The sequence below is a fragment of the Thermobia domestica genome, chromosome 5 (genome assembly GCF_964235325.1).
Source record: "Thermobia domestica chromosome 5, izTheDome1.hap1.1, whole genome shotgun sequence".
NCBI classification, from domain to species: domain Eukaryota; kingdom Metazoa; phylum Arthropoda; class Insecta; order Zygentoma; family Lepismatidae; genus Thermobia; species Thermobia domestica.
In genome coordinates, this window is record NC_137458.1 from 119,717,308 (window position 1) to 119,732,505 (window position 15,198).

Consider the following 15,198-nt stretch of genomic DNA (forward strand, 5'->3'; position numbering starts at 1 on the left):
CGTTTTTAGAAGAAATTTAGACTTTTATGCACGACGAAAGAACCGCATGTGTTATGAAAGATTGACGTCCCGATAAATAGTACCCGTCAAAGTACTCACCGGAAATATATGCAGGGGTATCCGTGCCCCTAACACAATTCCATCTCAGACTAATCCCGACACAACATAACAATTTCGCTTCACAGAAATGGAGTAACCGTAACGTATCCATGGTTCCTTCCAGATGTACAGATGCCGGGAATCACTCTCCGGATTGAACTGGGACTTGAACATTATCATTGCTACTAACCAAACGTATACTGTACGAAACTAAGTGAAAATAGCATAAAATATTAAATTGATTGATTAAAGGTAGATTGTAGACGCCTACCTTATAATTCATATATTCTTAGAACTCCTTGGTGCTGAAGAAAATTCTATTTTCCAGAACCGTTTTAAGGAAAAGATGACGTCATTTTCAAGTACATCTGAACAGAAATTTAATCCATCTCAAGTTCTGCTCACATTCTGTTTCTATCACCTGAGCACAAAACTTTCATTACACTAAACACTTGCTTGACAGTAATGTTACTGACGAGTATTGCAAGAATATACTGCATTATTTTAAACAAGTTTGGTACGTCTACTTTCTCAAAAAAAAAAAAAAAAAAAAAAAAAAAAAAAAAAAAAAAAAAAAAAAAAAAACTCCATAATTTGTAGTTATTCTTGCCCTTCCTGCCAGTGCTAATATTATAGATTTGTCTTGTCTTGAACCTCTTGCAAGGTATTATTATATTTATAAGCCGCAGCTCTAACAGCCTGGTTGGCTATGTCTCTAAAAATTGTCTTAAATAAATACATGTACGAAAATGGCACGTGCGAAGATAGTCGAAATTGCCTGTTTTAAGTAAAAATGTTGTTCACATTGTCACTGTAAGTAAAAGGGAGAAACGGCGCATGTATTCGTGGAAAATGTAACACAGTGTATGAAAATTGTATCAAAGATTTAAATTGTCAAAAGTAAAAATTGTAAAGAGTAAAATTTTTTTAAGAAAATAGCGAGAGCAAAGCTCTCAAACAGTTATTCATCACAGCGCCATCTCTTCTTCTCTATTATAGGTTTAAGAACAAAATTCACTATACATTTCCATCGAAACTGATTTAAACTTCACCTTTGTCATATAATTGAGTAAAAACAGTGATGGTGCCGCGCAATAATACACTCTCAACAATGGAAAGAATTTAAATGTAGCGTTTTGTTCGAATATAAGTATAATCCTTGTAGACAAAACTAAGTACAACATAGATCATAAAGCACAAAATAGCATATATAATTAATTAATTATAGTAACTTAATATTTAAACCTGTGGATTTAGTTCACTCACTTGTAAAATGTATTTTAAATCCGGGCACTGCGGGTGGCGCTTGGAGATCTGACAGCCCTAGGAATAAATGACACTTGTGACAGGCTAGATCCTCTCGTTCTCAAAATCTCGTGAGGCAATTGTGGCGCAAATAATGTGTGGCAGGTATTTATAGTTAAATAACTGTAATAATATTAGTATGTTAATACGAAAGTTAGGAACAACTAAAGTTAAACTTGATTATTTGGGATAATAGCTATCCACAATATTAACTTCATAATGTAAATTAATTATCAGTGCGGATTTAGACGAAATCGATCAACTACCGACCAAATATTTACCATTCGCCAAATACTCGAAAAGAAGTGGGAATACAATACCCCGGTACATCAACTATTTATTGATTTTAGAAAGGCTTACGACTCGGTTAGGAGAGAAACATTATACAACGTTCTTACAGAGCTTGGAGTACCGAGAAAGCTAATTAGATTAATTAAGATATGTTTAAGTGAATCCCAAAGTAAAGTCTGGGTAGGAAAATTTTTGTCCACGAGCTTCCACGTCGAAAATGGCCTGAAACAAGGAGATGCGTTGTCGCCATTATTATTTAACTTTGTGCTGGAATACGCCATAAGGAAAATCAAAGATAGCAACCAGGGCCTAGAGTTGAACGGCATTCACCAGGTTATGGCATATGCTGATGATGTAAATTTAATAGGGGATGATAGGAGAACAGTAGAAATAAATGCAGAGATCTTATTAAACGCTTGCAGGGACATGGGTTTAGAAGTAAATGCAGAGAAAACTAAATACATGGAAGTCCGTCGGGACCGTAATACGGCAAATTGTGGAGGCGTTAAAATATTAAATAATACTTTTGATAAAGTGGATACTTTCAAATATTTAGGATCAATATTAACAGACGAAAATCATATTCACGAAGAAATTAAATGTCGACTAAAAGCAGGGAATTCGTGTTACTATTCGGTTCAAAATCTCTTGTCGTCGCGAATTCTGTCGAGGAATTTGAAGCTTAAAATATATAAAATGATAATCATGCCTGTTGTTCTGTATGGTTGCGAAACATGGTCGCTTACTCTGAGGGAAGAACATAGACTTAAAGTATTTGAGAACAGGATCCTGAGAAGAATATTCGGACCCAAGAGGAACGAGAATGGGGAATGGCGGAAGCTTCATAACGAGGAACTACATAGTTTATACGGTTTACCCAACATTGTTAGGGTCGTCAAGTCTAGGAGGCTTAGGTGGGCAGGTCTTGTAGCTAGAATGGAAGAAAGTAGAAACGCTTTCAAAGTCTTGACTGGTAGACCCATAGGAAAACGACCATTAGGAAGACCTAGGCGCAGATGGGAGGATAATATTAAGATGGATCTCGCAGAGATAGGAATACAAAGTAGAAACTGGATCCAATTAGCTAAGGATAGAAGTCAGTGGAGAGCTTTTGTGAACGCGGTACTGAACCTCCGGGTTCCATAGGCCATAGAGTTAGTTAGTTAGTTAGTTAATGTAAATTAATTACTCAAACGCCAAAGGCCGTTGTTATGGTAACCCAACCCTTTATTCATGTTACAGGATCTTGTAACATTAATTTATGTCAATCGGTACATATAATACTTCCAGTGTATCCGCCAATATCATTAATATTAATTATTTACCAGTAAGTATACATCGATAGTGTAACTGAACCATATAATTTGGGCCAACACTTTCATTACATAATGCGCAAGTTGGTTGCCAAACAGAAAGACAAGCAACATTCATCACTGACTATATCTCTATTCTTCTTTGTTTTAAACTAAAACAATTATATGTCTATACATGTAGTGTTGGTTATACGCTATATTTCCAATTCAGCACAACTATTCCTATTACGTGAAGTGTTTTATCACTAATAAATCAATCACGACTCAGTCTATTGTCAGTAGTCTTGTTAGTTACAGCAACATCATCACGATTCAACCTGTTGCCTGTAATACGTCGGCAGACTATTCTCATCTTAGTAGCGCTGATACAGTTCCGCCTTTTGGACGTAGTTCGCATACTGGCCATTTTCACGTCTAAAGCGTTACTACGGCTCCTCCTGTTGTCTGTAGGTAGCTTATGGCCCGTATTATGATAATTTGCCGAACTGATCACCTGTGATTGTAATAAATTACTGCTAGCCTTGTTAGTGTCTTCTTCCATAATAAAGTAATGCCTGTAGATGTATGAACTTGCATCTGGATCTTGCTCTAGGAATTCTGTGACCAATTGTACAGGTTCAACGCCTAACAAACTTGACATCATTGTTCTCTTCAATCTCAACTGGATCAAGCAATGCATCAGGAACATACAAAAGTCTTTCGAAAAGTCGCCTGTCTTCCAGTTCATCTTCAGTGTGTAACATCTCTTCACCTGAAAAATCTATATAATCTAAGTTTTCATGTATTCGGAATAAAAGATGAAATTTGTTTCTTCCAAGTGGGAGAATCGTCTGGAAATTGCGTTGATGAAATTGATTGTATTTCCATCTTGGCGTTACAGACGACAGCAAAATGGTTAAACGTGTGTTTTTAAAGCAGGTTTTACCTCTGGGTGGACACTTAACATCATCGTGTTTCAACTCAAGTTTTTTTATGTCATTTCAATGCCTGACCTAATTTTGCTTTGTCACTAGTTCGCTTATACTTCACTTTGTTCATATAATTAATACTGTACCTAATTGTTCAGACTAAGGTTTTCATATTAATCGCATATTAAAGTTAGTTTGTTCGATGGAACTAATGCCTGTAAGGTGAGTTTCTTTACCGATAACATCTGACTCTGTAGTACCACTTTGAATGTCAGATACTATTTGATCTCATACCATTTCATGTGCAAGCGTTCCGTAATTACGAAAAGCAATCTCTCTCTCTTTTTTTTTTTTTTTTTTTTTTTTCAGTAGCATCAGGCACTGATCAAATGGCTAAATGAGATGCACACCTACATAACATGTGATCCAAACTACGTGAGTTCCTACTGGGAATCGAACCTGGGTCTCATTGCCAAAGGCGCGTACGCTAGTCGTACGTATAGTCACAAGAGGGATTTCACTATCCATTAGAGTTTAGTGAACACTCTGGTTGTTAGTTACCTCAACTCAAGTGATTCGGTCTCTAAAGTAAAATCATAATATAATGATAACCTTATGTGGCCAGAGATGTGTTATCATACCAGTAAATATTGGTAAGAGAGCTTTGAGTGGAACAATTACAAACCCCTGTTTACTTCAACTTTATGTATATAAATTAAGAGATTAAACTTCTTTATTCTTTGACCAATTGCGCTATTAGAGAGGAATGTTATTTGATCCACTGGGTTATTAGAGAGGGTGTTAAGAGATATAGAAGCTTGAATATAATGTAACTACAATTGTTTAATTGTTCCTACCGGTAGTATTGAGCATTAAGGGCTACTAGTAGAGATAAAACAACGCTGGAATAATAATAAATGACTGCTAGATTGGTGGGGACTTGAATTATATTCTTCCTCTTGCCGGTCAGCTCTACTAAGTGAACCACCAATGACACTACTAGATTTTCTGGTTGTGAACACTCGTCAGGAAAGGAGATCGGAGTTCGGTTTGCTTCAGCCCACTGTAAGTGTTATCTGTCCACTGTAAGTGCGTGTAGTAAGAGTTTTTTGTGTTATCTTTCTTCTGCATTGGTACTTATATGTTTAAGGTAATTAAAATAGTTGTATATAGAAGCACAGTATACGGAACTAGTCAATTATAGTTCAATTGATAAAGGAACTGCCCGGCAAGCGGAGATTGTGGTACTGTCGCTGAGTTGAAATCTTTGCACTAGGGTTGTTCCGATCTTTTCGGATGTTTTTATTCGTTTCATATGTCTGTGTTTCTCCATCCCGATTTGTTGATTTATTTTGCTTTACATTGTTTTTTCTCTTATCTGTCTCTGTTTATCAAAAGTAGGCCTGTAGTAATATCTTTTTCTTTCTTTCTTTTTATATTCGTATTATGTTGGTGTAATTTCAGGATGGAAGCTGCAAGATGCTATGAAAGAAAGGATTCTAATTATCGATGGAGCTATGGGAACAATGATACAGAAGCACCGATTGGAGGAAGAGGATTATCGTGGAACACAATTTATACATCATAAGAAAAATCTCAAAGGAAACAATGACTTATTGAGTATCACTAAACCTGATGTAATATACAATATTCATAAGGTAAGTTAAGGATATTTGATAGTTTTTTTTTTTTTTTTTTGTGTGTGTGTGTGTGTGTAGTATTTATTTGTCTCTGTCCGTTACCTGAATATACACAAAATGCTTACTTCGTACTACATTGTAGGTTCTTACTGATTCTATTGAAATAATAAATTTGGTCATATCATTAATATGGAAATACAGAAATAAATGGATTGTTTTTTTGTTTTAATTATGTGCAATAAATTATGACATTGAAAATGTACTCGAATACGTGTTCCTGTTAATAGTTTTATTTAACAGTTTTCATTTTTTTCAGTTATACTTGGAAGCGGGAGCTGATATTATTGAAACAAACACATTTAGTGCTACCGCAATTGCTCAGTCTGACTATGATCTCAGTTCTGTAGCTTATCAACTGAATTTGGAGTCGGCGAAGTTAGCCAGAAGGGCAGCTGATGATGTCACAAGAGCAACAGGTGTACAACGTTATGTAGCAGGAAGTATTGGACCCACCAATAGAACACTATCCATTTCACCGTCTGTGGAAAGACCAGACTTCAGGAATATAAGTAGGTGCTCATATAAATTAACTTCAATATCTTGTCCTTCCTCAGTATTATGCGCTAAGGCAGGGTGTAGCTAGCGAGACTGCAAAGCCAGCAGAACAGAGATAGACGACTAATTCCTTTCCCATATAGGTCGAAGGAGCATATAGAAGATTAGGAAGCTAGAGTAAAAGGACAGGTTTAGAACTAGACTTAAGGCTTCCCACGTATACGATAATTGAGTAATTATTGCTTCATTACACAGAAGTTAACTTGAACACATCAGTTAATATATACTCTGGCTTTTTATAGGTCAAGAAACAAATCTTTCTACTAGGTTAAATTTAATAGGCTACAAGATATGTAAATTTGCTAAAGATAAAACAACGTAGCATGTTTTCGTTATGTACGGAGGACTTACGTCTTCTGTATGTAGAGTTTCGTAGGGAATTATTTTTCTTGGGGGGAAAAAATGTTAAAATATACTGTTATTCTGTGAAATACTGGAGAGTCATCTGAGAATCAAACCCTTGATTATAGGTTTTCATTTTCTAAATCTTGAGTTCCTTCGTGACTAAGCGGTTACCGTACGCGCCTTTGACGTGGGAGAGACGGGTTCTATTCCCGGCTGGAGGTCATGTGGTTCGGATTCCACGTTAATCAGTAAGTCCCGTCTCATAGCCTCGCTGCTGAAAGGGACGTTAAACTCAAAATCAGATCAATTCTGTCTAAATCTTAGGCTGATTTCTCAGAGAATATTGCGAGACATAAAGACAAAAATGAATTGAAAAGAATAGGAAACTGATAGTTGAGTGGTAAGGAAGTTTTAATTTCATTAGTTGTTCTCATAGTATAATAAAAGCTGTGCTTGAAATACAAAGCAAGGAATCTGAAACAGCCAGAAAAAGTTAATATCAAGACCTTGGAAGAGAAAGGGCGAATCCTGAAATCCGGATGTTGGGAAATCAAGCTGAAAGTTTTGCAAGTACATTAATATAGCAAGGGCGAAACTTTGTTGATTCTTGAAACTGTGAGAATACTAAGAGCGGACCAGGGCAAAACGCGGTATCTATGTGTTGTCCAGACCTGTCTGATGCGAAGGAAAGAAAAAAAAATGATTTTGAGTTCGCCCTCTCTCTTCCAAGGTCCTGATATGAAAAGGCACTTAATAATGTATTCCTTGTTATAATTGAAGTCAACCTCGAAGGCTCCGCGTCTTCTCGACTTACGTAACATATAAAGGAATAATAAGTCTAAAACTGAAATGTACACATAAAGTGTGGTTGACTGAATATAGATGTTCATTTTTATAAGAAACTGCAGCATGCAATCCGCATGCCTTTTACATTTTCATGTCTGGAAGTTCCACGTGCATGTTTGATAGAATGAAATAAGTTTGAGCTTATCTCAATAAACCGGATTAGATTTTTGGAAACAATCCTGACTTAATTCATTCAGACAGTTGGCATTTTGTTCTCAAGCTAGTCTTGAATTGTTTACATGAATTTACAAAAGTTAAATATTTTTTAATTTTTTTGGTATACTATACAATACATTGGTAAATGAATTAAACATATAGTACAAAAACATTGGAGTAAATTTTGAACGAATTTCGGAGAGGATTTCTAAGAACCTTCCTGGGAAACAATAGCGAAGTCAACTACTTTTCTCTCTGTATGGAACAGTGCAGCCATACAGTGATGCTGAAGGAAGCTGACATATTGTTGAACCAGTTGACTCTTGTAGTGTTAAATTGTGTAGTAATATTATGGAAAGCCTAAATTCAATTTAAAACTATTTGGATTAATAAACGAACTTCACATCCTACTATTCTTATTTTTGACTTGTTAGTAGATCTGGGTTCGAGCTTTGTAAAATTGAGCTGAGCGAGTTTGAAGTAGAAACGTCCAATCTCACTCTCAGCTTACTCAGCCTCAATAATTGAACACGAGTTCCGTGGAAGTCTGCAAACGCGAAGTCGAGTATATTAACGCAGAATGAACATTGTCATTTAAAAGCAATCAATGCATAAATGAATGCGCTACCAAAAACGTGATTTGAGATAAATCTATCAAAATTTCTGGAGATTCTGCCTTAGGAGCCTATTTAACTGGTAGGAAGAATCTTTCCTCTGAGTACTAATTCCCATCTGTAACCAATCGTGTTTAGTTAGAATTTAATGACTAATTGTTCACTGGTAAACTATCAAATACTTTCTGTTTTTGTCGTTTGATGGCAATATGCAAAATACATGAAAGAACGCCCCTTCATTCTGTTGACAGATGTATTTGTGCTGTTTAGCGTGATTATGAAATGAAAATGCACTTTTTTGCCTGCTGTTGCCTTTTGTATGCTATAGCGCTAGTTATGATTACAAGTAGTATGTGTATCACTCAGTGGTGCCCACCCCACCCCTTATGTCCATGACGCACCCCCCTACTGTCTGACTTAACCCCCCTCCCAGCCTGATCTATAATTATGACAATTCAAATTTAAATGTTATGTACAAACACTTTCTCTTGCCAAATCGCCCATTCTACTACCCATAATTTTAAGTTCAAATGCAAAATTCTTCCTGCGAACCACAAACAGCTCTCAGCAAGCAAAATCCAAAGAATACTGGCTAAAATTCAGGCACACCTACAGCATGTCAAAAAACCTAAAACAGTTTCAAGATAGCGGCCCAGGATAACGAATATTTTATCTGGGACTACTGATACGTGGAAGTTGCTGTCACTATAAAACATTTAAAATGCTGTTATATTAAAAAAACAAAAACAAAAAAACTACTATAACCGACTAATTCAAGTATCAATCTGGTCTGATGCAACGAATTTTAACGCATATAAAAAATTTAAATCAAAACAACGCTTTAATCAAAGAGGATTAATGACTTTGCCTCTGGTTAAACATGGACAAGAGTAATGACTGGTCAAGGATCTGCTGACTAAATACCACTTTCCATATTCCAAACTCTGGACAAAACACAACTGAACTTAAAACTAATGACTAGTTACTTAATTAACAGGGCTTTCTACATCGAAATTAAACTATCAGCTGATTTTAAAAATTTTCGTAAATATCCCGTAATGTAATAAAGTACAGAACAAGTGCAGATTTAAGTGACGTAGACAAGATGATTTTCAGGTAAGGAATGTAGTTAGTAGTTACGGCTCCTTTAAAAACTTCTGCCATATAAGAAAGCAGGAAAGAAAATTTGTTCGTGCTATCACTTAAATTTTCCTCCGTCTCCCTTAACCTCGGTGCATAATCGTGGGACGTTAAACTAAATATTTCCTTTCATTTCATTTTACTTCTATTTTCCTCTAGGGAGCATTTACAAAACTATAAAATTAGCCGGTAATTTCATTACAGATGTTTCTTCCAGAACCAAGGAAGGATTCGAATCACCACTTCTAAAATATAAAAATTATTTTGTAATCAAAAATATCACTCCGATGCTTTTATAGATTCGGTTTCTCACGAAAATTGTATCACAATCTCTTTATAAACATGAATTGTTTTTGAAAACATACGCAGATATCTCAAGCAGTATTTTTACATTTGGGACGCCATTATTAGCATGACGCTTGGAGGCACTTATTACAGTAGACTACCAGATAGTGGGCACATATTTCGAAACATTAATTCGCAAAGTCTTAAAAAAAAAAAAAAAAAAAAAAAAAAAAAAAAAAAAAAAAAAAAAAAAAAAAAAAATCTGAGAAGCACGAATGCGATTTTAGGATAGTGCCAACCCTTTCAGGAACACTACACTTCAACACTAGGATCGTGCCAACCCTTTCAGAAACACTACACTTCAACACTACAAATACTTTATGTTGACTAATATACATCTAATTTATATTCTTGATAAAAGTTTCTTCCTTGTAGATGATGACCGTGAAAAGCAATGTACAGTTTCTTCATTTGATATTGAAGACAGCACATCACTCTCGGAACAGAGCACCATCAGGTTTGACAGCCATGTGTCATCCATACATGACCTCAATCTGTTTTTCAATATTTTGATTCGACTCATGGCTCTCTCCGCAGAACAACTTGTGACTGCCAAGGAAAGTAATGTGCTGTAAACAACTTTCAGCGTCTTGAAGCCAGAGAAATTATTGAGGCACCGATAAGGTTTTAGAAATTCTCTTGTCATCCACAATTTTTTCACCCTTCCTGTCTCGATTTTTCCTTCTTCGACTTCATCACAATCACTCTCATCGTTTGTATTCGCGCAGTTTTCGGACTTCCATCGCATACATCACTTAATGAAATGTTGGTATGTGTTACGCGGTATATTTCACTAAAGTTGTATAATTCTTCACGTACTGCGTTACTGTGCCACTTATAAAATCCACACAGTTCTTTCAGATCTTGAGATGTAACGTTTCCTTCGTTTGCTTCAAGAACTCCCGTGTGACAAAAATGGCTCATCTGGTTGACAATCTATAAAGTGTGATCAGAGAACCTGTCTTCAAGTTGACATTGAAGAGAATCAAGAAGCTTGAAATACATCTCAACTGTTAGCTTCTGATCAAATTCCACGATAGGCTGATCTACTCCCATCTCGTTCATGAACCTTTTCTTACGTCTTATTCTTTTAGGAGGGGTTCAGGAATGTCGTGATCTTTAACAAAGACTTTAGTTTTTGATTTGATACGATCCGACGCCGGTCATTACGAAGCTTTTGTATGTTTGTCTTTACAGAATTAATAATAGTCGGAACACTTCCGTAGTCTAAAGCTACACTTTGAAGACTTACTGTTACTGGATTCATGACATTGAACACAGTCTCAACAACATGCATAGCAGTGATCATTTCAAAACTGCTCAATTTCTCGAGTAACCCTCTTGCAAGAGATGCAGTGTCATTCTCAAAACTTTTCCTGTCTTGCAAATCTTGCAATGAGGATTTTACTTCATCGTAGCACAACAGGACTACTTTGTTAGCCTCATATTTACTGAACCCTCTCGCAGTTTGTATCCTTTTCAGTCGTTTCCTTCTATCACTTGCTTTATCTCTAGAAGACAACTTTTATGCAAGAGTTTCGTATCTTTTATGACCAGAGTTAAATATGCGATACAGTTCCTCAAGAAGTGAGAACAAGTCTTGGATTTCAGAACACACAGAAATGGATTTTTCGATCATCAGAGCAAATCTGTGTGATGTACACCAAACACAGAGAGCAGTTTCACATTCATTCTGCAGCAAAGTTTTCAGACCTTTGAAAGAGGCTCTCATGTTTCCAGCACCGTCCATGCTTTGACCAATAATATTCTTGTGGTTAAGTCCAGCAGTTTCTAAAGCGTCCATTAACTTTGATTTCAAATTTACCTCACTAGTATCAGCGGATGTAAGCAGAGCGATTAGTCGCTCTGCAGGTTTCACAGCTACTTGCTTGTAGTCTACAAATCGAACAATAACAGTGGTTGCCTCTCTCTTACTTACATCTTCAGTACAATCCAAGATGACAGAAAAGGTGTGCGTGTCATTAACACTTTCTGATATTTTTCTGGTCACGAGAGAACTCATTATGGTAATTAAATCAAAAATATTTCTGTAACTCAGAAAATTTGAACCTAACTTTCTATTTTCATCTTTTGCTTTTTCAATCTCGTCTTGATAAACTCTTGCATCCGCGTTGTGCTTAGCCAAAAGCTTAAAGAGTTTTGGGAGCTTTCCTTCAACCACCTGATTTTTGCGAAATGCAAGCATTTCTTCAGATAAATATCGACAACAATCAATAATCACAGATAGAACTTGTCTTAGGTGTTGAACATTTTCATTATGTATTTGACACATGGTGCTGTCCACATGGCGTCCTGATATCCACTGTACTCTTGCTATTTGAGAACTTAGGTGAAAGCTAGATGACTCGTGAAACTCTATATTTCTCAAGGCGTTACCTGAGCGCCTTCCTTGGTACACTTTTCCCGAAGACCAGACAGTGTGTTGATTTGGTAACGCAAACAAAACGCAATGCAAGCAATAGGCGGAATTGTTTTTCTTGCTGTACACTAACCACGTCCTTTCTTTTTCTGTACCATCAGGAAGTTTATATCTTCACCTTGTACAGAATTTTCTGTTGTTTACAGTTGGAAACTCATATGTTGGATCAAATTCGTAAGTTTCTAATTTGAGGCCGTATTCTATATCTTTGGATGTTAACTTTTGGAACTCAAAGTAGAAGGATCACGAGTACTGTCTTCGATATATATATTTATTTTCCACATATATCTTCATTACCCATTGGAAGTTCAGTTACTGTTGGTGTAATGCAGACTTCACTGTTTACACTTGGGTGCATGTTGGTAGGGAAAAAAGTAGGTTCACTACCGGAAATATTTACATGTGAGGACCTAGTATCACATGCACCTGTGCCAAGTGAGACTGAAAGCACAGCGATATTAGAAGTTTGCTCTATAGACGATGATACACTGTAATTTCATGTGGCAGATGATGTTTCTCCAGAACTTGATTGGCAAGATGTTTCTGATGGCACAATTTCAGAATATTGATCAGTAGACGATGAAGCAGTCATCCAAGGTGAAAGACTTTGAAGTCCCGGCAAAAGTTGGCTCACAAGATGAGGAAGCTTTGTGACTGGCAGCCTTGTCAATCCTAAAAATAAAAAATAGAGAAGAATGTCATCATTAGGGATTCTAATATTTTATAAAATTTAAGGGTTAAGATGCCACTAAGTAATATTCCTCCTATTATAAGTAAGTTTATTGTACAACTTTTAAAGTATAATTTTACCTAACCTAAAGCCAATAATCCATATGGCGGGTCAGTCATCTACACTCTTCCCCTAACCATTGCCTTATTTACCTTTAATAGTGTACTGTAAGAAACGATTCTCTCAAATCAAAATAATTGAACAACCGTTTCCGATAACGGTCTCGGATCGGCTGAATAGTAGGATACATTGAGCACATACCTAAAAACACAATAATATGAAAGAAATTTGATTAACTACAGCAGTACCGTTCCACTCCCAGAACTAACGTTAGTTATCGGTAGTTATTTGGACAATTTGGTTACCTGGTAGATATTCGATTACATATATTTCTTCTGTTAAATAGTATGAAATATTGAGGAAAGAAACAGCCCTAAACTAGCCACTACCAGCCCTGCCCGCCTTCTCTTCCTCGGCATTACTGTGTAATTGGCATTAGTCCAAAGTTGGTCGTCCGCCTGATTTTCGACCAAAAGTGTAATAAAGCTGCTAATAGTAGTATTAGGTAGTAGCGGCTTAAGTGTAGAGTTGCCCTTAATTCACACAGTATTGTCGAGCGAGCGAAGGCGGGTTAGAAGCCCCACAAGGCTCATTATGTTCTGTGCTCGATAATATACGATGTAAAACCACAAATAGTAGTTGTATAGGTTATCCCGGACAACGTCTACGTAAACTTCCAGCCATGTTATATCCTTAGTTTCTCAAAATGCAACCATGCTGTACCATTGTGATAAGTAGTTCCCTCCGCTCGCGAAATAGTTCCGTTTTTTTATTTACTTATCTGTCATTCTATCGAGCACACAAATGAGTAAATTATCCATTTCTTCCGGTAAATTTTCATATTTTTTCTAGAAACGGACGACCAACTTTGGAAGTTAACCCGTGTAATTTTGTAGGCCTACTCACAATACTGCTAGTTCTGTCTGTCCATGGAACGGTATTGCTAGTTTTACAAAAGAAATTATTCCAGTGAACAATTTCTAGGCTCACCTGAATAACTTTTCTTGAAAGCAAATGCCCGTTGCAAGGTCTTCATTTTGATTGTAGGGTTTCCATTTAGTACTGTCACTTAACTTGACTTCTATAATTTTGAATTTTATGTCCAAAATTTATTGTTTTTCATTTTGTAAACATGTTTCTTTCTACAATGCTCTCTCCATTTGTCCTGCCTCAACGCTTGGTTGCACATTATTTCCAAACATTTGTACTTGTAGAGTTTCTGTTTCTTCGGCATTGTAAATTTGAATAAAATTACACTTTGCTCTCTTCACCATACACACACATTAACATATAATAATAACAAATATTAACAACTTAATTCTTCATTCACACCAGCTTCAAACAGCTGGAAACAGGCAAACTCTAGTTCTCATCTCTGCGGAAAAATAATATCCCATTATGAAAAATAAATCAATACGTTCGAACCACTATCCTCAATATGAGAAATTATTAATCAAGACTTTTATAAATGCAACCGAAAACCTTAAAACCGTTTCAACCATTAACCAAAATGGTCAGTATCTTGGTATAAAGGACAGAAGAAAAATTTTATGCATTGTGTTATCCGTAGGTGTTCTTCCATGAAAATAAAATCTTTTCGATTAATTTTTTACCCCCCCCCCCCTCAAACATATTTATATAGATTTCTAACCCCCAAATATTTCAATGACCCAGTCTGCGTCATAGCTGCCCCCTTCCTTGTGGGCACCCTTGATGTCACTAATAGGGGTATGTGTCTTACAAGGAGACTTACGGAAGTGTCACTCACTGATTTGAATGAAACTTTCCACACTTGTAGAACATCGAAAAATAATCGACACGTACTTTTTTGTTCTGGCAGTGGTGAAGATTTAAGGGTGGGAACCACCCTTTGAACGTTAGGGGTGGTCTCTAAGCATAAACCGAAAACAACCATTTAATATAGAAGAAAACATACTGCCAGGGGGGGTAGGACAGCTGATTCAGAATGTGACGTCAAAGTTATAAAATTCAAAATGGTGGATCCAATATAGTGATTACAAATACAAAATGTCTTCTGGTTTGAAATTCTCTGCAGTTAGCCAAGAACAATTATAGTTGGCAGATATTATTGTGAGGAGGTTCCAGACCAATTTGAAAACCCTTTCTGTACTCATTTTAATGGGATGCTTGATCAAAGTGAGTCTCTGCACCTCTCACTACAACGTTTACAGAGACACAAACAGTAGAAAGTGTGGAACAGTCAATAAGTGTATGACACAGCTACACCATACAGCCTTTAATTTCTGAAAATGGTGTTCTTTTATCACCGTCGTTATATGTTTTGCAGGAGAAGAATGGAATAGTTGGCCCTACAGTCGAAAACAACCTCT

The 15,198-nt window shown here is 36.3% G+C and overlaps 2 protein-coding genes across 4 annotated transcripts in view; one reads left to right on the plus strand and one right to left on the minus strand.

The window, feature by feature from the left end:
- The window catches only part of LOC145686078 (methionine synthase-like), a 127,420-nt gene that overhangs the window by 12,670 nt on the left and 99,552 nt on the right, over positions 1-15,198 (plus strand). For both annotated transcript variants that reach the window (XM_081759000.1, XM_081758999.1), the window contains exons 2-3: positions 5,381-5,574; positions 5,873-6,125. In XM_081759000.1, coding sequence (XP_081615126.1) covers positions 5,381-5,574; positions 5,873-6,125 — 447 coding nt within the window. The remainder of the gene's footprint in view (positions 1-5,380; positions 5,575-5,872; positions 6,126-15,198) is intronic.
- LOC145686077 (zinc finger MYM-type protein 1-like) lies at positions 6,157-14,316 on the minus strand. 2 transcript variants are annotated; one of them, XM_081758997.1, is made up of 2 exons: positions 13,838-14,316; positions 6,157-12,729 (listed from the first exon to the last, which is right to left on the minus strand). In XM_081758997.1, the coding sequence occupies exon 2, from the start codon at positions 11,908-11,910 to the stop codon at positions 11,143-11,145; it is 768 nt and encodes a 255-aa protein (XP_081615123.1). In that variant the 5' UTR covers positions 11,911-12,729; positions 13,838-14,316; the 3' UTR covers positions 6,157-11,142. Both variants share the same exon structure in this region, with proteins under 2 accessions (XP_081615123.1, XP_081615124.1).